Source organism: Psittacula echo (assembly GCF_963264785.1).
Source record: "Psittacula echo genome assembly, chromosome: 2".
Classification (NCBI taxonomy): domain Eukaryota; kingdom Metazoa; phylum Chordata; class Aves; order Psittaciformes; family Psittacidae; genus Psittacula; species Psittacula echo.
In genome coordinates this window covers 149,018,189-149,044,455 of record NC_137737.1, presented here as the reverse complement: position 1 = coordinate 149,044,455, position 26,267 = coordinate 149,018,189, and the positions used below count along the sequence as shown (strand labels likewise).

Sequence of the window (26,267 nt, the reverse complement as noted above, 5' to 3'; positions counted from 1 at the left end):
TCTCGCTCTGCAGCTGCGGGGTCCCACAGGCTCACTCCGAGGACCCACGCGGTCACCGCGGGACTCTTCGGCGCGAAGGAAGGGCTGTGCCGCGCCGCGCCGCGCAGTCCCTCCCGCCCCTTCTCCCTTCTGCATGATGCTAAGGGGGCCGCCGGCCCTCAGCGGCCATGGCGGGGACAGGCGCCGGGCAGAGGAGCCGCGTCGAGAGCCGGCGGGGCGAAGTTGCAGACAGCCGCCTCGTTAGCGCAGTAGGTAGCGCGTCAGTCTCATAATCTGAAGGTCGTGAGTTCGATCCTCACACGGGGCAAAGGCGGGCAGTACTTTTGCTCTCGCGGTGAGACGGGCTGCTCTGGACTGTGTCCCTCTGGCTTTTATGTGCGACCAGAGCTGTACAAAACTGCTCTCTGAAGCCCTCGGCTTTGTCTGTAGTGATATGAGAAGCTGTTGTTTGAGGGCAGGGGGCCTGTGTTTCCTGGTGCTGGGTTCATGTAGATGATGTTTACAATTTACAGAGTTCAAAATGTGCTGTGGCAGAGGACTGTTTGCGCTCGTGGCCAGCTGCAAGCCCACTGAGGTGTTTGGGGATGGGGGTAGCCCCACTCCTGCAGTGGGCTGTGGTCCCCAGAGCAAGGCAACGGGCATGGATCAGGGACTGCCAGAGACACAACAGGGCACGGGCTGTGCCTGACTGGAACACTCTGCTTTATACACTTACAGATGTAACCTTGTACAAACCCAAGTGTGTAACATATGGCCCTGTTCGCTGGCCAAAAGCTTCATGGGTTTATTTTTCCCCTTTAAATATTATCATGTGCAAGCTCCGAGACAGTCATCAGAAAAGGATACTCTGCTACTTCTACCTCCCTAAGATGCTCGTTGCCTGTTGTGTTTTATTCTCTTTGAAAAGGAATGATGCCTCTTCCCCACGCTCTGCTGAGGGTTCTGGTGAGATTTCTGTGAATCGTGGTTGCTACTAGTGTGACCGGTTCTGGTTCCAGACATGGGATGCTAATGTGAGGGTAACTAACCACGGCTGCACATTTAAGTCTTTATGTGATAAAGATCTGCTGATTCAGAGCCATTGCCTGTGTCTGGCCTTCAAGCATGGTGCTTCAATACCCATGGGGCACCACAAGCAGTCCTGCTGCAATACTGCTGCCCCAAGGAGCTTCAGCCAACCCCCATGGGAAGCAGAAAAAATGAAGTTCCAAGTCCTCATATTTTTACACAACCAAGTCTACTCTGGAATCAGCATCATGTGTAGCAATTGCCAGTGATTCACTTTTTTACTTTGCCTCATTCTTTTTTAGTGTAACACCACATAATGTTCTGCTCTTGGTTCAGAAGCATTAGACAGTGAAAAATCAGCTGAGCAGCAGTATCTTTATTTAGATCTCCATGAAACAAACCTGCTAATACATGTACCAACTGCAGGTAGCTCCAGCCATGAAGGCTCCACAGGCTCTCTAGGCCGTGTTCTCAGTGTTTGGCTTTCAGTGGAAAGGATGCTTTTCCCCAGTTGTAAACTTCCCTGCTGCCACTTGTAGAATCCACTTAACACATCACTGAGGAAACCAACATTTCAACAGTGGTTTCTTTCTTTAAGTCATGGCATCTACCAGGAGAAATGATACAAATACCACAGGTGTAATAACTTGATGGCAAAAAAAGAGTTTATTTTATAAGTAAAAATAGCATTGTAGTTACTAAGAAAATTCGGTTACCAACAACACACATTTTTCTAGTCAGCATTTTATTTTTATATAAAAATATTTCTGAAGGCCTTTACTATAAAGAATCTCTGATCCTTAATCGTACTATACATATTTAGCATTTCACTGATTAACAGTTTGAGAGTACAGCTGAAGTCCAGAGCAAACCATCTCAAGGCGTCCATGGTGTAGCTGGGAGTCGAGCTGGAGGATGTCTGGTTCTAGCCTGTGAGGTCAGCCTTTGTCTGAGCCGTCGGACTTCTGCCATCAGTTCCCACTCTTGGCGTGCCAGGTCTTCTTGTCTCCTGTCTAAATCATAGAATGGTTTGGGTTGGAAGGGACTTTCAAGATCATCCAGTTCCAATACCACTGCCACAGGCAGGTACACCTTCCACTAGACCAGGTTGCTCCAAGCCCCTTCCAACCTGGTCTTGAGCATTTTCAGGGATGGGACGTCCACAGCTTCTCCGAGCAACCTGTTCTTGTGTCTCACTACCCTCACAATGAGAAGTTTCTTCCCCATATCTAATGTAAATCTACCCTCTTTCAGCTTAAAGCCATTGCCCCTTGGTCCTCACTCTTTGGGACCAGGTAAAAAAGTTCCTCTACAGTTTTTTTGCTGGCACCTTTAGGAATTGCAAGGCTGCTCTAAGGTACTTCAGCCTGGAGAAGAGAATGCTCCAGGGAAACAAAAAACTCACTTAACATTGCAAGTAATGATTTTTCACAAGTACTACGAATGCTTATCGGAAAGCAGATATTTCTGGCATAGCAATGCTATGTTTTATTACTACCACTGAAGTGAAATAGCCCTAAGACCTGCAAAAGCAAGTTCTTTGAAAGCAGTGCCTCTCTTTTGTTCCAAAAAAGTCCAGTGCTGGGGGGTCGCTCTGGCCAGCCATAGATAACGTGTTTCCTGTTGTATACAGAGCTTTGTGCCTAAGACACATACGACTTAAAATTGTGCTTTCACTGGCCAGAGCAGCTAGGACAGCTCAGAGGTAATGACTGCAGACTGTAACTCTTAGTAAGACTTCGATGAAAGACAGTTCTACATCTTCTCAACATCCCCAAATCACACATAACTATGAAGACAAAAAAAAAAGCATAGGTAAAATGACCAGGTCAGAATAGGATTAAGATGGGCTGAGGTTTAATAGGACTGATGTGACACCCTCCAGGCACTTCCTATCTGTGCTGCCCCTGGTAGCAAAGACAGTATTTTCAGGAGTGGAATAGAACACAACAATAAACTGGTTTACTATCCACTAAACACCTACACAATTAATAATGACTCAATTGCACAATGAGCTGTTCCAGTCATGTTTCTGAAATTAAATGTGAAAGAAAGGGGAGTCCTAACTTAGGAACTTACCGTGTGATGATGACTCTGATGAGGACAAATCATTTAGACAAATGTTTCCAGACCTTGGCACCTGCTGCAGTTCCATCCCTTTCTCTGTATGTCCAGTCTTTAAATCACGCAGTCTCTCTGTGGGAATGGAGAGAAGGATTCTCTGTAAATTAAACTGAAAGTGTTTAAATTTCTAGTGAATTTTTCTAGCTTGAGGTGAAATAGTTTTCCTCCAGGAAGCAAAACTGGAACACTCATTCACCCAGCTAATGGCAAGTACAATTTGCTCAGAATTAGAAGTCAATGTTCCTACTCCATGGGTCAAAGCTATGCATCACTGCATTTCATTTTCAGAAATTATGGCTCCACATGTGCTGTTTCTTCCTGTATAATTAATCTTCTGACAAAGATCATGCGGAATATGGCTACTCCTACTTCCAGTTTTAGGAGGAGACACCCTTTTTAATAATTTCCAGTTGCAAATTGCTCTATAGTAAAACCATTAGGGAAATAAGGGCAAAGTCTGAAAATGTTCACCCAAAGCAATACTAATCACTAACTATTAATCACCAATGTTGTGTGAGCTTGTGGAGATGGGGGAATAGTATAAACATCTGCAAAACCACACAAAATGCAGCATTTGAGAAGGATGTGCTGGCCAATGCTGGAAGCACGTAAGTGTTTTTTCCCTGTGAATAAACACTTGGCAAAGTCACTTCTCGTTATAGTACAGTATGTCAGTCACCACAGGACAATGTTATTTGACAGAAGATTTTTAAGGGATGTGATTTTACATTTGGCGTAAGCTGGGCTGAACCTGTGCTCCTACCAAAAATGCCATTTATATTGCTGCAACCAACAGATACCAAACTCGATTCTTTTCCAATTCTGGCTAATACACTGGTTTCATGAAAGAATACTGCAAAAAGTACTTACGTAAAGGAGTTAACCTTAAGTTTATTCCTAATATTGGACACTTAGTTTTTATTCAGTTGCTGAATGCTTCATGCCAACACCCACACAGGAGAACCGCCATTATCTATATGCTCACCAAAATAGCCATCTTCTCTTTGCAGCTTCTCAGCCACTTCTAATGCCTCATTCATTTTGCCTTCTAAAAACTGCTTCCTGTGCTCATCTGCAGCAGCAGCAGCCTTCTGCTCTTCCTCCAGCTGAGCTTTTTTCTGTGTAACTTCTTCCCACTGTGCAGAGAGATTAAATGTGTCTTCAACAGATGTGTTGCAAGGAGAACGCAACAAGTAAAACCATCTAGATTATTACAGATTACACTTCACCTTTCAATCAAAATATATGTTATTGAGATGAGTGAATGTTTTCTTTTTCAAAAGTTTCTCATTCAAACACCTAGAGAAAGGTAAAAAGTCTTGGGTCAGAGAAAAAAAGAAAAAGAGAGGAACCTGGAGAATTACCAATGTCTTTCCTAAGTCTAAAATATCCTCACCAATTTGTTCTAGTGCCTCTAGAAATTTTCAGACAAAACAGGAAAGGAGATTGCTAACAAAAGGTATTTCTTCAATACCTTTCAGGTTTATGCACTACCACATTATGGGGAAAAGACAGTCACATTTGTGTCAGTTCCACCTAGAAAAAGAAACAATGCAAGTACCTTTTTTTCTTCTGCTTCCCTCATGGCCTTGAGCAGTTCAGCCTCTTTCACCCTGTTGTCATGCAGGAGCTTGGCTATCTCTTCATAACACTTCTCTCGGGCCTGGTCATCATGCCTTAGCTTATGCAACGCCTGCAACCTCCAGTCAGTGTCAAGGAGTTTCTGCTCTGCTTTGGCTAAATTTTCTTCAGCCACCTAATAAAACATCCTTCTTATCATCAATCCACTTAGTCTGTTTCAGGTACACAGCCTTACCTACATAAGGTAAGATGAACTGACATGTTCTCCAGTATCACTGTTAGATGCCCCTGTTGGGAGACTGTACCTGCTGTGCTACTCCTCCTTTCACTACCACAGGCTGTCTCATCTATCAGGGCTTTCTTCTGCTGCTTCATCCTTGTTATTCTTTCCCTTACTGATGGGTTTTGTTTTGTTCTGTGTTTTGTTGGTTTTGGGGTATTTTAAAATCTTTTGGAATAAAGCATCAGCTCTCTCTGTGATTTTGGGAGTTTTGCCTTCTGAGCATGGATTTAATATGACTTCCAGGTGCAATTAACATAAGACTGATACCTGGATGCCAATACTTCCACCCACATCCATCTGCTTCCAAAAATCAAAGGCTGTTTACAAAAATTCAGACCCATATGCTTATTTCTAGACAAAATATAAATGCAGATGCCAAGCATATGGGCAGTGGGTTAGCTGCAACTATTTTTCCAACTGTGCAGTTACAAGTTCTGAGCTTGACAATCTGAACAATTCCTAATGTCAAGCTAAACACATTCACTACTGTGATCTAGAAGACAGCTTCTACAGCTGACTCTCCTGCCAAGTACTACCAACTGAAAGTTCCTCTGAGGCTTACTTTTGTTTTATTATGGTTGCAAATAAAACATGTTCCTTAACAGGAGGATGACTATTTTGAAAAGCACTTCTAAAGCTTACATCTATATGCCTTATATGCTTTACTTACAGGCCTTCTAAGTAAAGTCAATATTCATGGCAGGCCCAGAGAATTTCAGTATTATATATAGCTGTTTGGACACTTCATTCAGATCTTTGAAAACCTCAAAACTTTAGGCATATCATCATAATCTATTAGTACAGGTATCTGGAAATGAAATGCCTTTAGAAAATATTTTCATATTACCTTGAACTAGTTAATTGCAATTAAGATAATAACTAGTACTACTTGTACTAGTTAGCATACTAACTCCCCAAAATACACATTAAGACCCAATCATCTTACCATCTGAGGTTTCTGTTTGTCTCCTCTATGTATTTTCATCAGTCTCTGTACAAGATGATCTTCCAGATCCACCTTTCTTCGGTGGGAATCCACCTCTTCCTTCATTTCCTTTTTAGCTGTCTCTTGATCTTTGATTAGATGCTGCCAAACACACAAATGTAAGTTACTGTTGCTAAGCTACTAACTCATGTAATTCTGTCTCTTTAACATTTCTTAAAATTTCATTAAACAACTATTTGAATATATCCACAAACTTCATCCCACTACATATCATAACTGTGCAAGAAAGTGATAGACCCTTCTGCTTTATCCACTTGGAATTACACTAAGCCTGAGTCATCACAGTGGTCTTGCAGGTTGATACTGATGTAATTCCATTCCCTGGATTACAGTGGAGCATAAAATCAGAATTCCAACTTAAATGAATTAGATTCATTGTGAAAATATTCTGCACTTTTATGGCACACTTTAGCCAAAACCTCAAAATGTTTCACAAATACAAATCATGTTTCATGGTAGGAGGCCTTATAATGAACGCATCGGCAGCTTGAATGCAGATGATTTGCCAAAGTAGCATGAATTAGCAGCAGATCTAGAAACAGAATTTTAGCTCACACCACCTTTTCTTCTCATTCATTTGGACATAATCTGCACAGTTTTCTGGAGAAGACACAACCCTTTCCAGGCCTACAGGAATCTGTTGAGCTGTGTCAGCAGGGTACTGAAGCAAGGTTAGCACACTTGGCCTTCTAAGCCTGAATACAGCCTCTCACTAACGGCAGAGAAACAGTTCAGGATGTGGCAGGCAATGCCTGTCTACCCAAACTCTTGTGGGCACACATATCCTCAGTTAGTTAAATAATTGCTACCTTTCTAGCCTAAAGAGGATGATCACTGGAAAACTAGTTCCCTTAAACAGCTGACTTTACATGTACAGGAACATAAATGAGTTCAGTCTGGTTTGCATTATGTAGCCACAGTGCAGCTGGCTGTATATTTAATAAATAAACACTAAAAGAAATTTAGCACATCATAGGTTACAAAAAGTCTAAGGCCAAAAGCTTTAAAAAGCCAAACAGAAACAGACACATGCTTCCGTATGAAGACAGGCTGAGAAAGTTGGGGCTGTTCAGCCTGGAGAAGAGAAGGCTGCATGGAGACCTCAGAGCAGCCTTTCGGTATCTGAAGGGGGCCTATAAGGATGCTGGGGAGGGACTCTTCATTAGGTACTGTAGTGATAGGACAAGGGGTAATGGGTTAAAACTTAAACAGGGGAAGTTTAGGTTAGATATAAGGAAGAAATTCTTTACTGAGAGGGTGGTGAGGCACTGGAATGGGTTGCCCAGGGAAGTTGTGAATGCTCCATCCCTGGTGGTGTTCAAGGCCAGGTTGGACAAAGCCTTGGGTGACATGGTTTAGTGTGAGGTGTCCCTGCCCATGGCAGGGGGGTTGGAACTGGACGATCTTGAGGTCCTTTCCAACCCTAACTATTTTCAGAATATGGGTTAGCTATCTGGATATCTGCCTGCATTCTATTGGATCTATATGTATGTGAGAGGGGCACATGTAAACGTGATTTTGAAACACTAAACTTACTGTTTCAAACCAAAACAGACATTACTAAGGCATTCCACTGGCAGCCTTGCTTTTTAGTCATTTATAATAATTATTTATAATTAGTAACACATATTTAACTTTAAGCAGTATTATTGATTAAAACCCTTTATTACTCGGTAGTTATATTTCTGAATTATAAGTCAGTCGTTTGAGAAAGGAACTGCACATTCCCCACAAACCATCCTTTCCTTTTTGCTTGATGTTGTCAATTAGACATTTTTTCATCAACTACATCAATCTGCTATACTGTTCTCTCCAGAAAATGTAGACTATCTGGATATCACAGATGAAAACATGGGAGTTTCTGAGATGAGGAACATATTGTTCTAGACTTAATTCTTATCTACGTGTTTCTCACTTTTCTCAACCAGCTGAACACACACCTAAACCCTGCAACAACCATGTGGTACCTGCGCACAAGAGAAGAATAAAATAGGGAGGATATGGGCATTCTGTCTCAGAAAACACAGGTGAGTTCTACCAATGCTTTTATCAGAGGGTTTCTTCTGAAAAAGGTATTGGAAAGTGGGGGGAAGGCCCCCTTTCTCCTCACAAAATCTGGCTGAATAAATACAACTGAATCTGAGAAATGTGAAGGAAGAACCATAAGATATAAACATCTGTAAGGTTCCCTAATAATTACCTGCTCAAAAAGCTGTCTTTGTGATTCAAGTTCCATCCATCGTACTTCTACATCTTGGACAGTAGCAGCTGTTTCCTGCTCTCTCATGGATGCCTTGAGGAGAAGAGAAACACATGAAAATAAAGGAGAAATTCTTCTCCCTTAAAAAACAGTATCAGGGAGAATGTCCAAAATCCCAAGCCATACCTTACTTCTAAGTTCTAGTTCACTTTCTGTCATACCATGAATATGTAATGGAATATGTTCCATATCAAAAGCACAGGGCAAGATGGGAAAAAGGCACAGAATAGTTTTGCATCCAGCTGGGCACATTAGGGAAGTATCAAGCTTGATCTATTGCTAATAACCTGCCAGATGCAGCTCCAAATTGAATAAGGGGTCTCTGAGCCCAGAATGCTGTGGAGGACAGTACACAAGAGAGGGAAGTGGCCACTTCACCTGGCAAAACCTGTGCTGAGCTGGAGCTAATGAATCCTGTTGTGCCCTCACTGCAGAAACAAGCACACAGCTACACTGTGCTCTGCAAAGTGTGGTGCTGAGACAACAGGAATGGCTCTGCAAAGACTCAATTTACGCTCGTGAGGTTAAACTTCCATTCTCAGCATCTGCATGCCATGATGCCTGAGCTAGTAACATGGGAGCAGAGCCAGGCCTGGCTAGAGGCTGCTGTGGAGTCTCACCATCAATGGCAGAGTTAATCTGCAACCTGGACATACAGCCCACAGGCAGCTGAGAATTCACTCGTCCTTTAAGGATCTCATTATGTTTATCATCACTGCCAATATACAGATGAATCTGGCTTTTCCGAGGAATTTTGCCAGTTAAAGCAAGCCGGTGGAACACAGTTAAGTGCCAAATAAAACTGTTAAATTATGTGTTTACCACTTAAAGCAGTCCATCTGATGCTAAATACACCTCTGGGCTCACAAAATCACAGCACATCAACTGAAATTTTAGTTATGCATTTTTTCCTTGCTTATTTTAACGAATAAACCTTCAAGAAAATGATTGCTTGAGTAATACTCAGCTTTTCTTATGATTTCATCATTAAGACGGTTCAGTTCCATTTGACGCTGATCTTGCTGGTATTTCAGAAAACGCCTTCTCGAAGCATCTAGAAGTTGTAGTTCCTTTACTTTCAGTTCTCGTTTCACAGCAGCCAGTCTTCAAAGCAGAAACAAACAGAAACAAGAGAAGTTGTATATATAAAAGGTCAGTACCACGGAGCACAAACTTGCATTGCAGATATCCATTAGTTACTATGAGCTAATCTCTAACTTAGGAAGCTTAGGACAGTTGCTTTCATTCTTGTAAGTTGTCCAGTTTCCATTTACAAGTCAAAATTAAATTCACAAACACAGATATCCTGTAATAGTAATGTACCTAATAAGCTTTAAGATCTCTGCCCTACTTTTGTTCTACTTTAATAAGCACTAGTTTACTACTTCAACCATCCAGAACTAGAAACAATTCCTTAGAATAATTACCAGTGCCCTGGTATCTCTTTCACAAAATTAGACCTAACTTTACTTGGAAAATTTCAAATTTCAAGGAACACAACTACAAACTCAAGCGTTAGTCTGCAAGAAAGGCTCACTGCCATTTACAACTTACTCTGTAGGTTACAGAGGTTTAAGAGAAGCACTTGTAGACGTAGCACTTATGGACATGGTTTAGTGGTAGAGTTGGTAGCGTTATGTTAATGGCTGGACTCGATGATCTTAAAAGGTCTTTTCCAACCTAAGTGATTCTGTGATTATGTGCAGTTGATCTAAAAATCTATGGAGATGTTGAAATTTCCTTAAACCTTTACAACTGCAAAATATACAAACTAACAGTTCAGCTCCAGTACTATAACAACTCTTTACTCAGCAACTGACACATAAAGGAGTGTTCTTTCTAATTCCACTAGAAACATAAGGATGTGTACAATCACTGATACTGCAAGGGACTCCTATATTTGCAATGTGAGTCTGCCCACAGTATGAGGCTTAAGTCTCAGTGTGCAAACACAAAGCAATTGACTGTTTATGAGCATTCACAATCCAAAGAGACTGACAAAAGGCTGCGAGCCAAGACAAAACTATGAAGTGACTTGGCCTCTAATCTGGTATATTCCCTCAGGCAGGGCAGTAATACAGCCCAGATCACTTCATTCCCACACCAAAATCTGACCCACTAGACCACACTGTTTTCCCACATTACAATTTATACAAATTAGTGGTTATTTCTTCTTTACTCATGGCTAAAAATGTAATAACAGGGTACAGTAGCCAGGCCCCTAGTACTTCTTATAATACCTCTGCCTCTGTTCTGCCAGCTTCTCTTCTTCTTCCAGTAGAATTTTTCGCCTCTGTTCTTCAGCTTCTCGAAGTATCTCCTGCTTTTGGTACCAGGCTTCATCTTCTGCTTTATGTTCCTGTGCTTTAACTTGTAATTCATGTGCTAATTGTCTAAATGGAAGATGACAATAATTCAAGCCAAGCATCAAGAACTTACTTGATTATTTAGAATTTGATGACTGTACTAGCAAAGAATTGCTGAAATGAGATGTCATGAAGGGGTATGGCATCCCCTTTATGTACTGATAAAGTACATGAGAGAGTTACAATATTGACTGTTAGAGACAACAGAGCACTTCAGATAACTGCAGATATTTTCTTCCTCACATTTGTAACAAAAAGTATTTTCTAAAGATGCTTTGGCATCATGATACCCACTGATTTCAATAGCAAGCTAAAAACTCCAGGCCCTTCACAAAGTTGGACATTACAAGGCAAACAGTGGTTTAGGCTCTGACTTATAAGCTTCAAAGTTTGCAGACTTGTGGTCCAATATTTTCTGTGAACTAACAAACAGTTTTTGTTTAAGAAAAGACTGCCAATTTAAGCTAAAAATATGTCAAATCAAACAATTCTTAACTTTTAACAGCTATTTAAAGTCATCTTCCTGAATTTTCTTAATTGTCTCTCTTCTCAAGCATACACATTATAACAGAAAAAGGCAATTGTGTCCACTTGTCCCTCCCAGTCTGATACTGTCTTCAACCTTCCCTTTAATACCTCTCTCGTAAGTATTCAATTTCATCCTGTCTGATCCTTTCCCGTTCCTGAGTTTGATAATCCACAATGAACTTTGGGTATTTATTAAATACAGGGTACTGTCCTTTTGTAAGTGGTATGAAGTCATCAAGCATACGTTGTGGATGGATATCTAGTGGTGTAGCCTCCATAAGATGATAAGCTTCCTTAATCACAACATTAATGTCCAGGTTGTTACGATGATGAAAGAAATACTGTAAGAGACATGCTTCCATTTACATTCTACAAAAGATTAAGCAAATTCTTAATATGTCTATATGGGAATACTTAGGTAAATTAGCAAGTTCTGTATTTCAAAAGTTGATTTAAAATGGTTTGAATTACCCCTACTACTTAGTAAACTATCACTGGTTAAAATTACTTGACCCAAACCTCTTCAAGTTGTAAAAATATGCTCTGGTTCTTTACCTTCTCTTCAAATAGGAGTTCCCTATGGGATCTAGAGAGCCAAGTGTGAATTTAGAGTGATCAACTGCCTGCACAGACTCTCCTACCACTGAATAAACCTTTCTCAACTTTTGGTGCTCAAACATAAAGCTTCAAAGTTCCTATTCTTGCAGGACTTCTCTTCCTGTCAATGACCTTAATTCACCTAGAAAATCTTTCACATAACAATAATGCTGTCTGTTCAATGTCTGTTGATGACAGACTCACAAGCACAGTTTCAAGGTGGAATCCTTTATTTGCTTACAGAGATGTTTCATATGAAAAACCCTCCTCCTCCCATGTAAGGCTAAACATAAGGAAATATTTTCACTTAGCTTCAGAGAATGTCAAATAATATTGTCTTATTTTGCAAATCTGACAAAATAATGAAACAACATGACAGAATGACAGTGCCTTGTCTCCATAGGCAGAATCCCAGTAGATCCCCAAGACAAGGCAGAATTATTTTGTTGTTGATGAACTACTGATGTTTACAAAATGGCTTTTAGTGCCATTAGAAAGCTTAAGAAAGCTTTTAAATATCTTGTTGCATGAAACTGCAGGAAATTGCTCAACGTTTTACTCAATTATTGTATTATTTGTCGGGTACCAGATGACGTTGTTCGGAAACACTTTATAATATATTAATGCCCTTCTGTTGTGGTTACAGCTGAACCCAGGACACCTTCTAACCTCCATAACAATGTTACACATGTCTCTGTAGATACACTTTCATATGACTGACTTAAATAGGAAGAAGATTTTTACCTCAAAATCTGCTGTTTGGTTACAGTGAAGCAAGGGAGCTCTGGAACATATGATATAGGCAACGACAATTATTAGCAAGTACGAAGGATGGTTGGAGAAGATATTGTCAAAGACTTTCAGCCATTCTTCTCTTGTTAGAACCTCAGAGAACAGCGTTTCTAGAAGAGGCCAAGCATAAACCTGCATTATTTGGGAAAATTGACAAAATAATCAATTAGTACATTTTTGCTATTCCATTTAAAGAAGTAACATGAATTTTTCTTGCCTTATACCAAGAATCTATCAATTTATTACAGAAACAGGAACTAATTTAGGATATTTGAAAATAAACTGTATCACACACTACAAACATTCAAAATTAACATGGGTAGGTTACAAGTAATTTTTTATTTCACTGGATGTCTAAATCTTCTGTTTAGATTTGTGAAGCTAAAATAATCCCTAATGATAAATAAGGATTACAAAATTAATTCATCACCGTCCACTTAAAATACAGTTATAATCTGATGAAGAGATTTTCAAGCGATGTGGACTCAAAAGCAAATGACTTCTAACTACGATAGCATGTATGAGATTTATGATTATGGAAAATGAAAAGCTGCAGGAAAGCAATTATATATTCTCTACACTTCCATATAATCCATTGTTATTTAACGAGAACTCCCTCAAAAAGAACTATGTCAAAATCAAAGACTAGTGCACTATCATTCACTGCAGTCTATTTCATATACAAAAGTTGGTTAGAATGTTACCTGCGAAGTCACATTGTATTTTATTAAATGCTGAAGTAGTTCCTTGTCATGATGTGCCAGAACATTTTCCATCATACCAAGGACATTAACTGGAGGATTGGGAAAATACTCAAACCAGTGTTGACAAAAATTAACTGAAAAAGAATAAAAAGCCCAACACAATCCACTGTAATCCAGCGCAATAGACTCTTGACAACCTTAAAGTTTAGTTATAAAAGCTACAAATTTAAGAGGTGGTTTTAGGCAGCAAAACCTACTTAATTTACTTCCATCTCTCCTCTTTCCTTGCATTTACTCCTAAACCATGCCCACAGTACACTGCTCCTCCAGCTGCACTAGCACGAGTGTTTATATGGCAGTTCACTGTGAACCAGACTGAGGAACTAATCTGGCTCAAAAATAAAACCAAAAGAAGTCTGTGTGCTATGGGATGAAGTGGTTGAAGGCAGATGGGAATACTTACACTGGTATTTGTGTCTCATGAAACTACAGCCTGGATCAAGTAATTTTCAACATACTAAGAATAATTTCAGTAAACTTGGATACTTACTAACAGCATGTGTTTGCAGGGTGGGTATGTATGCTTGGCAGCACATATCTTCTGTAGACTTAGCAGCAGCTGCAACAACTAATTTAAGTGCAATTTAGAATGTTTTTTCAGAACACAGCCATAGCCAGCTTTCAGCCAAATGTCTAATTTGAAGTTACCACATGCTTAGGACAACTAAACACAGTAAAACCTTAACTGAGATCATTCCCCTTTGACTGGGAGTGGGTGAGGAGGTGGGTGCGTGGGACTACTTTTCCCACATCTTAGAGATTGCAGTTATAATTATACTGGATGCACTTGGTTTTGCTGATCAGACTTTACAAATACTGCTAACTTTTGGCTAGAAACACTGCAAAAAGAAGCCTAATGTTTTGATTTATTTACAAGCAGAGTTTTGTTTTAAGCATAGAGTTGCTACATTATTGATTCCTGGCAACACCTTCAGAAGAGAGCCTGGTGACCTCTTAGGAAATACCTCATTAATTTCATCAGGAAAAGCTCTTTTGCATGGGAAAGCTTAAACATGTTGCAGCATAGTTGAGTTTTTAAAACCACTGCTTACCTACTATTGTAGCAACAACTTCAAAGCAGATCAGCTGGTTGTTCTGGAATAATTTTACAAATGGGAATGCTAGCAAAGGAATATAAGGTGTCTCAGCAAAGATAGCAGACCAGTGAGCTAGAGCTGATAAGGTCCTATAGGCAAAAGCAAACAAAGATGTAGAAAACATCGATCCAAAACCAAACAAAATATAATATGCATTTTAGAAACACAACATAGAAAGACTGTGTAAATGACAAGGTAGATGCAGAATTGTTTGAATTACAAAAACAAAATTGTGTAAGCACACTATTAGTTCATTCCAGAATTTTCCTTACAGCTGAATCCAGCTATTGGATACATTTCAGATCACTATATGATAACAAAAATCTATACTTAAGTAAATCTAAATATGTATTTTACCTCTGTAAAACTCTCAGAAGTTTCCTATTTTTGATGGGATACTCATTCTGAATATTCACAAATGCACTGTGGGTACCCTTATCTATTAGGCTACTGAATGCCAAGTGGTTTTCAGGAAGTTGTAATAAGGAACGCCAAACAAACATCCTGCAATTAAAATGCACACTTAGTCAAGTAACTTCTCTTTCATGCGACAATAAACACAAGCACTTTTGTCTTGTGCAAGCATGAACATGCACACAGAAATACCTGTACTTTGCTGGATATTCTCCAAATCCTTTCAATAAGGCCTGCAGACGTTTCTTGTTTAATCCGCCTGGCAATTCGTTCTACAACATAGGGGATCAACAATAAATGTAAGGATTTCTATCACATAATATCTTTATTCACACTCTAATCTATGACAGTAGTTAAATAGTGAAGTTCCTAATACAGAATCATACAATAATACATACTGCTGTTACATAACCCTAGGTTATTTCAACAACAGAAAAGATAATTCAGATAATTCACCTACTACTGAACTCAAAGAACAGCTACCACTGATTTCAGTCAGAAGCATGTTAGACCCAAGTGGCTAAGCTATACATTACTAAATAATGGATATAGCCAAACCATAAAGAATACTGACAAAAAGAACAGGTCACATTGCAATGAATGTTACAGGTAGATATATATAGATACAGATATGTGGCTGTATATATATGTGTGTATATACATGAGAACATATCTACACGAGATGCAAGGTAAACAGAAGATGGCACAGTGATGACAGAAGGGAAATAAATGTAACAGAAACACACCTTCTAAATAATTAATGAAAAATGAAATAACTTCTAGGCAGACATTTTAGAGGTTCCAGTTCACTAGCAGTGCAGCAGATCTGATCTAGCAAATATCCAAATACATCACAAGTTGCTTGAACAACTTCAGAGGTAGCACAAGCTGACTGGAGGCAGCTCTACCTGTGTCCCATACAGGAGTATGGGCTAAACAGAGAGAATAAAAGGTACTAAAACTCCCTTGATTCCCTCTCTGCTCAAACATTCAAGTGAATAAGAGCCTGAACTTGCTCTTTAAAGTAAGAAACTACATACTTTTTTAGCAATGAATTTTAAATACTGCAGACTGGAGAACAAAGTATCCACAGCTTCTTCCTACCTCTTTATTTTCAAGTGATGTGTTCACTTGCAGTTTCATCAATCTGGTTTGAATTTTGCTTCCTTTGGATTTACAAGGCCTCTTCGACCTCCCTGAAGTCACTCTCATGGTCAATTTATTTGCCTCTGATGTGCACTTGGACCAATCTTCTACTTTGAACACGGGTGGTGGAGGCTAATATTGAGTGAAAATACCTCTGTTAAAATATCTCCATTAAAATAATTGTAATTTGATGTTTATTCTATGTTATGCCATATTTTTGAGCTTGGTGGCCATAATAAGAGACACATTTATACCATAAATAAATATATATGGTCTCTATACTCCTAAATAAGTATGCCAGAGAATAAAGCTGCTGTATTAAACTAGAAAGACTGTGAGAGAGTTTACAGAGCTTCCACACCAACCCAAACATCACGTTATTTCCCTGCTTTGCAAACAAAGAAATATAATTTCAGTTTAGTATAAATGTGTATCATGTCCTCTTCAGGTTATTTACTTTTAATGTGTTTCTCAAGATCACTAAAATAGTTTGCATTTCTATAGCACCAGTTAAAAAGAATACAAAAGCCCTTTACAAACTTTAATTAGTCTCCAGTGTCAGCAAGGCATTAATTCAGTGTTGGAGATTGGGAAAGCAAGTAAGTGGATATCCCAGTTCATGTCAAACCGGCAGTAGAAGTGCAAATGGAATGCATGTGTGACATCTTCACACATCCTTCCTCAGCTCCAACTCCGTCATTATCCAAAGCTGGTTACTGTTTACTTCAAAGGCATGGTGATTAAAGATACATGGAATTCTGGATTTAGAAACCTGACTCCCATTAATAAATTACTTTAATAAAATAAGAACTGGTATTTAGAACATTTGTTACTTAGGAAGGATTAGGAGTATGATTGTGTCATAATGATGGATGCTGGTATCCAATAACACAGTAAGAACAACAAAATCATAGTGACAAAAGCTCCATTCATGCCCGTGGTGTGAAAGAGCATCAGTTGCAAAACACCTCCTGTAGGAAACGGAACAGGAGCAGCATAATTATGCTGTTTCCATCTCCCACAGAACTTCTTTATAAAGTGGTCCATACAAATTGCTGTAGAAAAAAATACCATCTCCCCCTCCACCCAACAGCAGAAACGCAGTGATATATATACTTTAAAACATCATATTACTTGACAGGCTGGGGTAACTATGACGGAAACTCTACAAACCACTTTTTCTTTATATGTAGTGTTAAATATGGCACTCCAACACATCCGCAAACTACTCCTGATACAAAAGTTATATAGACAAGTATCAACTTTAATGGGATTTACTGCTGTTTTAAGAAATATAAAACACTCTACCTTACTTCCTTCTTGAGTCAAAGCTCGGACACTGTATAAATTCAGGCTACCATTTTCCATTACTGCTGCAATATACCGCCCATTGGAGCTAATTGCTGCTGTACTAATTCCCTCTTCTTTACTTCCAATGTCAAAAAGAAGTTTGCATGTTTCTATATTGATAAATCTCATAATATTATCTTGACTTAACACTCCAAGGACCTATAAGTTAAAAGGATTCATCGATTAATATTGTCAATGTAAAATAAAGAGGAATGCCCAATTCAGCAATGACATTCTATTAAGTTAAAAGAGCAACTGAGCAAATGTTTAGCACAGGAAGTTTCTTTTGGCATGGTATGGGCCCATACCCCCAGCATCCCCCAAAACTCCTCAAAGTATATGCATTGAATCAACTAGCCAAACATCCCAGTGTTAAGCTTTGTACCTAAACTGACCTGGTTGGAGCCCCCATCAAAACTGTCAGGGAGGAATTCCAGATGACGGACAGCTCGTACTTTTGGAGGCATTTGGATTATTCTTGTCAACTGCTTTGATTCTAAACACCATAAGTGAAGCTGATTTGATTTTCCACCAGCTACAAAAATCCGGCCATCTCTGGATCATGATGAGATAAAGTTTCCATCAGAACACTATAATTCAAGTTTGTATTAGCCAAAAAGAGATTACACATTTTCTTCTGTGCCCTCAAATCACTTTTGCATCTGCCATTATTCCTGTCCTACTCTCCTAAAAGAATAAAATAGCTCCTAAATAATAAAATTTGCTTTTGCAAAGGATAAACTTTATTTTAGTGGTCACTAAAAATCAGCTCACTTTATTTTGACTGCTCTGGGACTGTAATAAAAGCTGCTATTGATCCTTGCTGAAAATATCAGTCACAGCAAAATTCAAAAGCTTATCACAGTATATAGTTCACTACTTCCATAAAACATTACAAGAAAGGAAAGAAAACCTGCTTTAAAACTACAATTTTTGTAGTCTGCCTTTAGAACATTAAAAATAGCAATTTACCTGGTAACTGCAAAGGCCTTATAAAGTAATGCAGAATCTTCTACAGGAGTTGGCAAACGGTATTTACAGTGAAAAGTATCGAATTCCCATGCAAAAACAGAATTATCTTTGAAACAGCTGAGGATGGTGTTACTCAGTGGAAGAAAAAAAACCTGGAAGAATACATAAAATTAAAAAAAATGGAATACATTGTCAAGGAAATACCCTTTAAATTGGACCAAAGCGCACAGCAAAATAAAACAGTGAAGAACCATGACAGTCTGGGTATAACTGTAACTGTGCAATGCAGCTGCAATGGAAGGCTTAGATCCCCCCTGTCACAGCCTAGACAGACCCACTCTCCCTCACACTGGTTCAGACTTGTACCCTCTGCTAAGCCAGTTTAACTCAGAAAAATGGAACATATCTTTATCTGTATTATTTTTATGTCTGTCAAACTGGCTTATGGTTTCGGATGAGTGCCAGAGAGGGCGTAATATAAATGGTGGGAACGTGAACCAGGAGGAGGAGTGGATGGGAAACGTGAGCCAGAACAACTTACTGAGTAACTGCTTGTTGCATTCTCTACAAACTAGCTTCAGCATTCAGATAGTGCCAGCAGTCCGTAAATGCACTCTATGAAGCATTCATCTTTAGATTTTAACTTCTTAGTTTTACATACAACTATTAAAAGTAAAAAACGCTGTAGAAAGTTTAGCAATGTATCTCCTCTATGAAATGCAGATTTTACTGCAAGGACGAATGAAGACAAAACCAAAAAGCTTGTAAATATATATTCCTTAAATTAATCTGAACGTGTTTATTGCTTACGTGTAATCCGTTTCAATAAGGAAAAAAAGGATTATTTACATTTTTGGATGTCAGCAGATACATTCTTGTTTAATGATAAGTTAATGGTTTAGATGAGAGGTTCTATTTTGGCAGCAGCACATGCAGCTTCAGCAAATTCCTTGTACCTATAACTGAAGGTTAAATTGGAAATGTCTTCTGCTATGTGAACATTAAGTGACTACCTGAAGTACTTACTGGCTAAGATTAACAGTCAGTGCTATGAAGTTCAGAATTTTGGTCTGAATGGTCTCTCAGGCCTTGAAAATCTGTAAATCTGGATATGTGGGATGGGATTCATCTCACTGAATGTTAGTGACTGGAAGTTGGATGTTCAGTCCAAATTACTCACTTGACAGTGAGCAAAAGTTATCTGTGGGGAAAGAGTTACCTTATCTACAAGAGTCATTTATCTTCAGACAGAGCTGCCTGTCCTCCTGCAGGGACCCGGAGGAAGTCTAGACAATGAATTGAGAGCAGATGCCTATCATGCAGATGGATGAAGTTTAAATTGTGATAAACTGGAGTACTGAACAGTTTCCCATTTTCTGCTTTGCCCTACAAAAATACCACAGGATGGCTGCAAGCAGCTGTTGAATAACCAGTGATGCTTTGGAATTGGTCATTGTAAATATCTTCTTAGCTCTCTGATCTCATTTCTTTTTTCCAACTGCTATTCTTGCAGCATGCAGCTCAGTTTCCGTCTTTTTAAATTAGCTTTGCCCCATACCAACTTAACAGAAGGTATGTTGGAGTGTAACTGGGTTTAAGTGAAGAGGCACCAAAAACTACACTGTAGAGATTGATGTGACACTGCTATGACAGCTCAGACAGCAAGCAAGAATCCAACTTTGGGCAGTGAGTGTCAGGACTGTGGTTTAATAACAAATGTGATCTTCAATAAAGCATTTATCTGTATGTCTTAAATTGTGTCATGGGAGTAAGTACCATTATTTCTCTCTACTCTGCTCTTGTGAGACCTCACTTGGAGTATTGTGTACAGTTCTGGTGTCCTCAACATAAAAAGGACATGGAACTGTTGGAACAAGTCCAGAGGAGGGCCACGAGGATGATCAGGGGACTGGAGCACCTCCCATATGAAGACAGGCTGAGAAAGTCGAGGCTGCTCAGCCTGGAGAAGAGAAGGCTGCATGAAGATCTCATAGCAGCCTTCCAGTATCTGAAGGGGGCCTACAAGGGTGCTGGGGATGGACTCTTCATTAGGGACTGTAGTGACAGGACAAGGGGTAATGGGTTAAAACTTAAACAGGGGAAGTTTAGATTGGATCTAAGGAAGAAATTCTTTACTGTAAGGGTGGTGAGGCACTGGAATGGGTTGCCCAGGGAAGTTGTGAATGCTCCATCACTGGTGGTGTTCAAGGCCAGGTTGGACAAAGCCTTGGGTGACATGGTTTAGTGTGAGGTGTCCCTGCCCATGGCAGGGGGGTTGGAGCTAGATGATCTTAAGGTCCTTTCCAATCCTAACTATTCTATGATTCTGTTCTAAAGACAGGAAAATGAAACCTGGATAAATTGGATTATTTGCATAATCAGAAATGGTAGAGCAAAACAAAAAGTGCAGGCTCTTGATTCCTAAACAGTGATTTACCCATTCAACCACAGTCACTATTGTTTGGATTTAAAGGTTGTTTCCATACTGTAACATCCTGATCCCACCAAATTCCAAGAGCTACTTATCAATAAGAAGTCCCTACACAAAGACAGATACTGAGCATTAGGAAAATCCTGTCCACTAAAGAAATGCAGCCATCCTTGGAGGGAAGACATAATTATTTTAGCAACGTGCACTGCTCAACACTTTAAATAAAACAAACAAACAAACAAAAATTGATTCATGGTTTTCCACAGTAATTGTTAGGTGACTATTTCAAGCTGACAAAATTTCTGCCTGACCTAGAACACGGTGAAAACACTTAAATGAATAGCCTTGTTCTCTGCAAAATTGGCATGGCTGCTTAGTGACCAGCAGGGTGAGAACTTTGGTTTGAAGTGGTGTTTGTAAGACTATTCACTGCAGAGCAGCACGCATGTAAGCAAAGCTCAGGTGCTGCGTCAGTATTTTCTGTAGTACTTATGCCAAAGTTTGACATGTGGTGGCGCAGGTAGACCTGTTTAAAGCAGCGTTAACACTAAGACTTACTTAAACCACCCCCTGACACAAACATGTCACCCTTCTCAGCTGCTGTGTTGTTCCAGTATGTGTGATGCAAAGAAACCACAAGGCTGAAAAGCAGCGATTTCTTTTTGCTGAGTTACTTTTCAGCTTTGTTTGTTCCCACATCCAGGGCTTAGCATGCATAGAAAGAAGAGCAGCTTTGGAACAAGCAGCTGAATGAGGTAGGTGGTGGTGACTGAAGTCACTATTATGACGCTAAAACTGTTGTTTTGTGTGGTTTTTTTTAACAACACCCTTAAATCCCAGTATCATTTAGGTTGGAATCACTCTCTGGAGGTCCTCCAAGCCCACCACTGGTCAAAGCAGGGCCAATCTAAAAGACATCTCCAACTTCCAGATAAAACTGGGTTAGTCAAGGTCATCCCACAGGGATCTACTTGGCTGGGGAGCAGCTCTGTGGAAAGGGAAAAACAGCTCTGTGGAAAGGACATCTGTGGGGTCCTCGTGGACAGACACAAGCTCAATATGAGTGAACAGTGTGCAACTGTAGCTAAGAAAGCCAACAAGATGCTGAGGAACATCAACAAAAGCATCCCCAGTGGAGATAAAGATGTAAGTTTCCCACTCTACTCAGCGCTTGTCAGGCCACACCTGGAATACTGTGCTCAGTTTGGTCCCTGCTACACAAAAAAGATATGAACAGGCTGGAGAGGGTCCAGAGAAGGGCCACAAAGGTGATCAAAGGACTGGGAACTGAGAAGCCTGCCCTACGAAGAAAGACTAAGAACTGGGTTTATTCAGCCTTGAGAAAAGAAAGTTCAGGGGAAACCTTATCTGTGTGTTCCAGTATTTAAAGAGTAGCTACAAAGAAGATGTAGACTCCCTTTTTACAAGGAGTCACATGAAAAAGACAAGGGGTGATGGGTACAAGTTACTTCTGGGGAGATTTCAACTGGACACAAGAGGAAAATTTTTCACAAGAACAATCAGCCACTGGAATAATCTCCCCTGTGAAGCAACGGATTCCCCGACACTGGACACTTTTGAGATTCAGCTAGGAAGAGTGCTGGGACATCTAGTCTATGCCATGCTTTACCTAGAAAGGTTGGACCAGAAAATCCTTGAGGTCCCTTCCAAGCTGGTATTCTATGATTCTATGATATCCAGCCAAGTTTTCAGCATCTCTAAAGATAGAGGTTCCTTAAAAGTTCCCAGCAGATCTCTGCAACTATTGAGTCATGATTCCAGTTATCTGGGTGACACGAGAGGATGACAGTTAAGGAAATATACCCAAAATACATAGAAAAGATTCAGCTGTATTTTAAAGAGCATTTTCAAGTACTGTGATTTTAAAATGCAGTATCACTCTTCTTGAGGTATGTTTGTTCACCCTTTAGCAACTGCTCTTTACTCACCTTCTGTATGCCCACAGACTGACGAACATTCAGCTTTCTTTTCCTCTGAAAGGTGTCCAGGTCCCACAGTTGTGCTGTATCAGTGGATGTAGTGATGGCATACCTGCCCGAGCCATGGACAGAGATGGAAGTCACTGACGAATCATGTCCTCTCATCCAACTAACCAGCTCCTTGGTTTCTGCAGGAGTTGATGAAAAGAAATGAAAAGATAAGAAAGTCATTCAAAGTGAATCAAATTTACTCTTTATTGACAACATTCTGCTGTGAAAGACACTTTTAAGCATATCTTGTATATGAGCATTTACCATCACAGACAAGAAACAAACATATCAGTCTTCATATAGCTATTACACCTCAGAGAAATATAACCATCTCCTCATCTCCAAGTAACAATTTTCATAAATTATTCTCAATTTCACACAGAAAGTCAACTTCATAGAATCACAGAATACTTTGGGTTGGAAGGGACTTTAAAGATCATCCAGTTCCAATCCTCTGCCATGGGCAGGGACACCTTCCACAAGACCAGGTTGCTCCAAGCCCCATCCAACCCGGCCTTGAGCACCGCCAGGGATGGGGCAGCCACAGCTTCTCTGGGCACCCTGTGCCAGTGCCTCACTATCCCCACAGTAAAGAATTTCTTCCTAATATCTAATCTAAATCTACTCTATTTCATCTCAAAGCCATTTCTCTTTGTCCTGTCACCACCTGCCCTTGTAAAAAGTCTCTCTCCAGATTTCTTGTAGGGCCCCTTTAGGTACTGGAAGCTGCACTAAGGTCTTCCTGGAACCTTCTTTTCTCCAGGCTGACCAAGCCCAACTCTCTTGCACAGACTTGTTTAATTTAACCTAAGAATCAGTCTTAAAAAGTCATGAATACTGTGATCAGGTAAGATTATCAGATTACCCACAGTAATCTTTAGAAGTTGAGACTGGATGTTCTAGTTAAAATTCTCCACTTGTTTTTACTTGTGGACAATCTGTATGAATGATTACACAACTATTTAGAGGTACAAGGAAGAAAGGTGTAATGACAATGGGCTATGACTATAGAAAGGCACAGTCAGAAAGCAACACCTCGTTAATTCTCTTAGAGTCCGAAACATTTTTATGCTGTATATTGCATATTAAGGAAATGGTTCTTCTGACTACATTGTCTCCTATTTGTGACTGCATGACCACTAATCTTCCCTCAGCAATCAAACTGTATTTGTGGCAATTACACTATTTACACTGGGTAGTTTGTCTGACAGCCCATGGTGTGGTTCCAGCTGACCTGCTGCTGTGCTTACAGAGAACTTAGTGCTTGAAAATATCCACCCAGGAGGCAATGACATGGGATTAGAGAATATGGCTTCTACAGAAGGGGGTAAAGCCCACCAAGTAAGTATTATGTAATACATCTCTAAGGATAATTCACCCATTTAACTTCTAATCAAGACAGAGACACACCGCTGGCCTGTAAAGTTCATTTTAAGTATCTATAGTATTTAAAGAATACAGACTTACTTGCATGTTGCCAGTTCTTTTAGTGTATACTGCCTCTTTTTTCAAATATTTTACTGTAAATATAGTTAACTGGTTCAGTTGCAAACGAACATACTTCCAACTGATTTAGGGTTGATTTTACATGTATGTTTGCTCATTCTAAGCAAACATATGCAGAATGACTTTAAAAAAGGTAATGTACATAAGTGTGATCCTGTGCTAGACTTCAGTTAACCAGGTGCCTGTGTGACTCAAGAAACTTTGACAATGCAAAGGGTTCATTTACCCTCAGGACTATAACCCACATAGGCTCAAACTTTTCTGTTTTTGGACAGATGGCATATAATGCACAGTAAGCTTTCCATCAAAAACCTTACCAAAAATTTCACATAAACACTAAAATTATACATGTTTTTGTAGCAATCCAGATCATAAGCCTTCAAATATCTCCTTACCTGTATCAAAGCACTTAACAGAATAATCTGCCAAAGCCACCAGGAATTCTGTCTTTCTGCGAAGATTAAATGCCAAAGCACTGCAAGCCTGCATTGTTCTCTGAACAAGGCTGAACCTATTTCAAAATACACATTCTCATTGCATAAGGAAACTCTGGTTCGTAATGTCAAGTGAAGTAATAACTTAATCAGTTTCAATACATTTCACTGAGAAAAAAATAACTCAGAAGAGAGCAAATAAATTGTATCTTGTTATAATAAATCTAAAAATCAATGCTAATATTTTAAAACAGTATAAAATTGAAAAGACTGATTAATATATTTCTGCAAATGGCAACACTAGGTCTATATAATTAGCTCATGCCTCATAGGTACCATCCAAAGAATAACTTCTTGTGGTAAAGTTACATGAAATTGTTGTCTGTTCAGCTTAAAGTTAGACATTTCTGATCTTTTGGAGCAGCTATCTCCATATTCATGGAAAACTGAGGGGTAAACCGAGGCCTGTGGCACGCTACCCAAGCAAGTTCCATGCCCCTGAATGTTACAGATGTCAACACAATTAACATGTCTTAATAGAAATGTTCTTACCTGTTTCCATTCAAGTCAAAAACATATATATTCCCTTGGTAGTCTCCAGCAAGTAGAGAATCTCCAGCACTGTCAAAAGCCACATTCAGAAAGCGTACTGTCTTTGAATGGTATCCTTTGACACTATGAATTATGTTTACTAGGACTCTGTGAAGAAAGCAAGCAAAACAACCATGGTTAGAATTGGTTTATTAGTATGTTTCTCCAAACCTAGGATTCCTAGTTATGGGTTTACAATTACAATTATTCAGTGTTCTATGAAAAAATCTTCCATGAAAAAACACATATTTTTAATATAAAAAATATACCAAACAAAGAAAGTCATTCACTGTATTGGACAGTAGTTAGGAATATGTAAAGCAGATAGAGGAAATCCACCATTCACTATTCTTTTACATGGTGTCTGGTTAGTAACAGTAGCATATATGCTGATGTATCTTCTACCAGTCTAGAGGCAGGGCCAGTTCAGCACTCTGGAAACTGCAACAACAAGGAATCTGTCTCACATTATCATGTAAAGAAATACACTAGAAAACTCAGAAGCTATAAATTACTGCAAGAAACCAGTTGGATTAGATGTGGGGGAAATCAGTTTTAAGACTACTTTTTCCCCAGAGTCATCAAAAGTATGAAGAAAGGCTTTCTTATCATTACTCATCTGATGTAATGTAATCTGAGCTGCTGGTTTTTCTCATTCTATCCTTGTAGCATGCTGTCAGCACAAAATGAAGCCTGGCGCAAGAACCAAAGCCCACGTGCAGACTAAGCTGTAAGAAGTTTTTTCAAGGAAAATTAGGATTTGGGAAATCTGCTACTGCTGGATTTTTTTGCTAACACTGGGCAAACCAATTATTTCCTATCAGCACTTAGATATTTAGTTATACTCTGAATTTACATCCAAAACTGTACAGGACATCTGCAGGCTGATAAAAGATTGCAGGGCTTTTGCCAAATACTGTGACCATGGCTATATAAGATGCTAACAGCTATCTGAGACACCAGTTTCTAGGAAGGCAGAACACACAACCCAGCACTTGCATGCAATTGTTGGTGTATACTATAAAG

General features: G+C 39.5%; 1 protein-coding gene across 3 annotated transcripts in view; it reads right to left on the bottom strand.

Moving 5' to 3' along the window:
- Positions 1–1,799: 1,799 nt before the first annotated feature.
- TBC1D31 (TBC1 domain family member 31) overlaps positions 1,800–26,267 on the bottom strand; it is a 25,789-nt gene continuing 1,321 nt past the window's right edge. Inside the window, exons 2-22 of one of the 3 annotated variants that reach the window (XM_080611307.1) lie at positions 25,203–25,349; positions 24,612–24,727; positions 22,669–22,847; positions 18,289–18,440; positions 17,712–17,871; positions 17,275–17,475; positions 15,925–16,098; positions 15,013–15,092; positions 14,764–14,910; positions 14,362–14,495; positions 13,250–13,383; positions 12,498–12,677; positions 11,265–11,497; positions 10,503–10,655; positions 9,231–9,366; positions 8,203–8,295; positions 5,943–6,083; positions 4,694–4,888; positions 4,118–4,268; positions 3,088–3,204; positions 1,800–2,021 (exon numbers count right to left, since the gene is read on the bottom strand). In XM_080611307.1, coding sequence (XP_080467433.1) covers positions 1,885–2,021; positions 3,088–3,204; positions 4,118–4,268; positions 4,694–4,888; positions 5,943–6,083; positions 8,203–8,295; positions 9,231–9,366; positions 10,503–10,655; positions 11,265–11,497; positions 12,498–12,677; positions 13,250–13,383; positions 14,362–14,495; positions 14,764–14,910; positions 15,013–15,092; positions 15,925–16,098; positions 17,275–17,475; positions 17,712–17,871; positions 18,289–18,440; positions 22,669–22,847; positions 24,612–24,727; positions 25,203–25,349 — 3,160 coding nt within the window. In that variant the 3' untranslated portion in view covers positions 1,800–1,884. Of the gene's footprint in view, positions 2,022–3,087; positions 3,205–4,117; positions 4,269–4,693; positions 4,889–5,942; positions 6,084–8,202; positions 8,296–9,230; positions 9,367–10,502; positions 10,656–11,264; positions 11,498–12,497; positions 12,678–13,249; positions 13,384–14,361; positions 14,496–14,763; positions 14,911–15,012; positions 15,093–15,924; positions 16,099–17,274; positions 17,476–17,711; positions 17,872–18,288; positions 18,441–22,668; positions 22,848–24,611; positions 24,728–25,202; positions 25,350–26,267 lie in introns of those variants that run through there. The other 2 variants (XM_080611308.1, XM_080611309.1) reach the window with 2 other exon arrangements.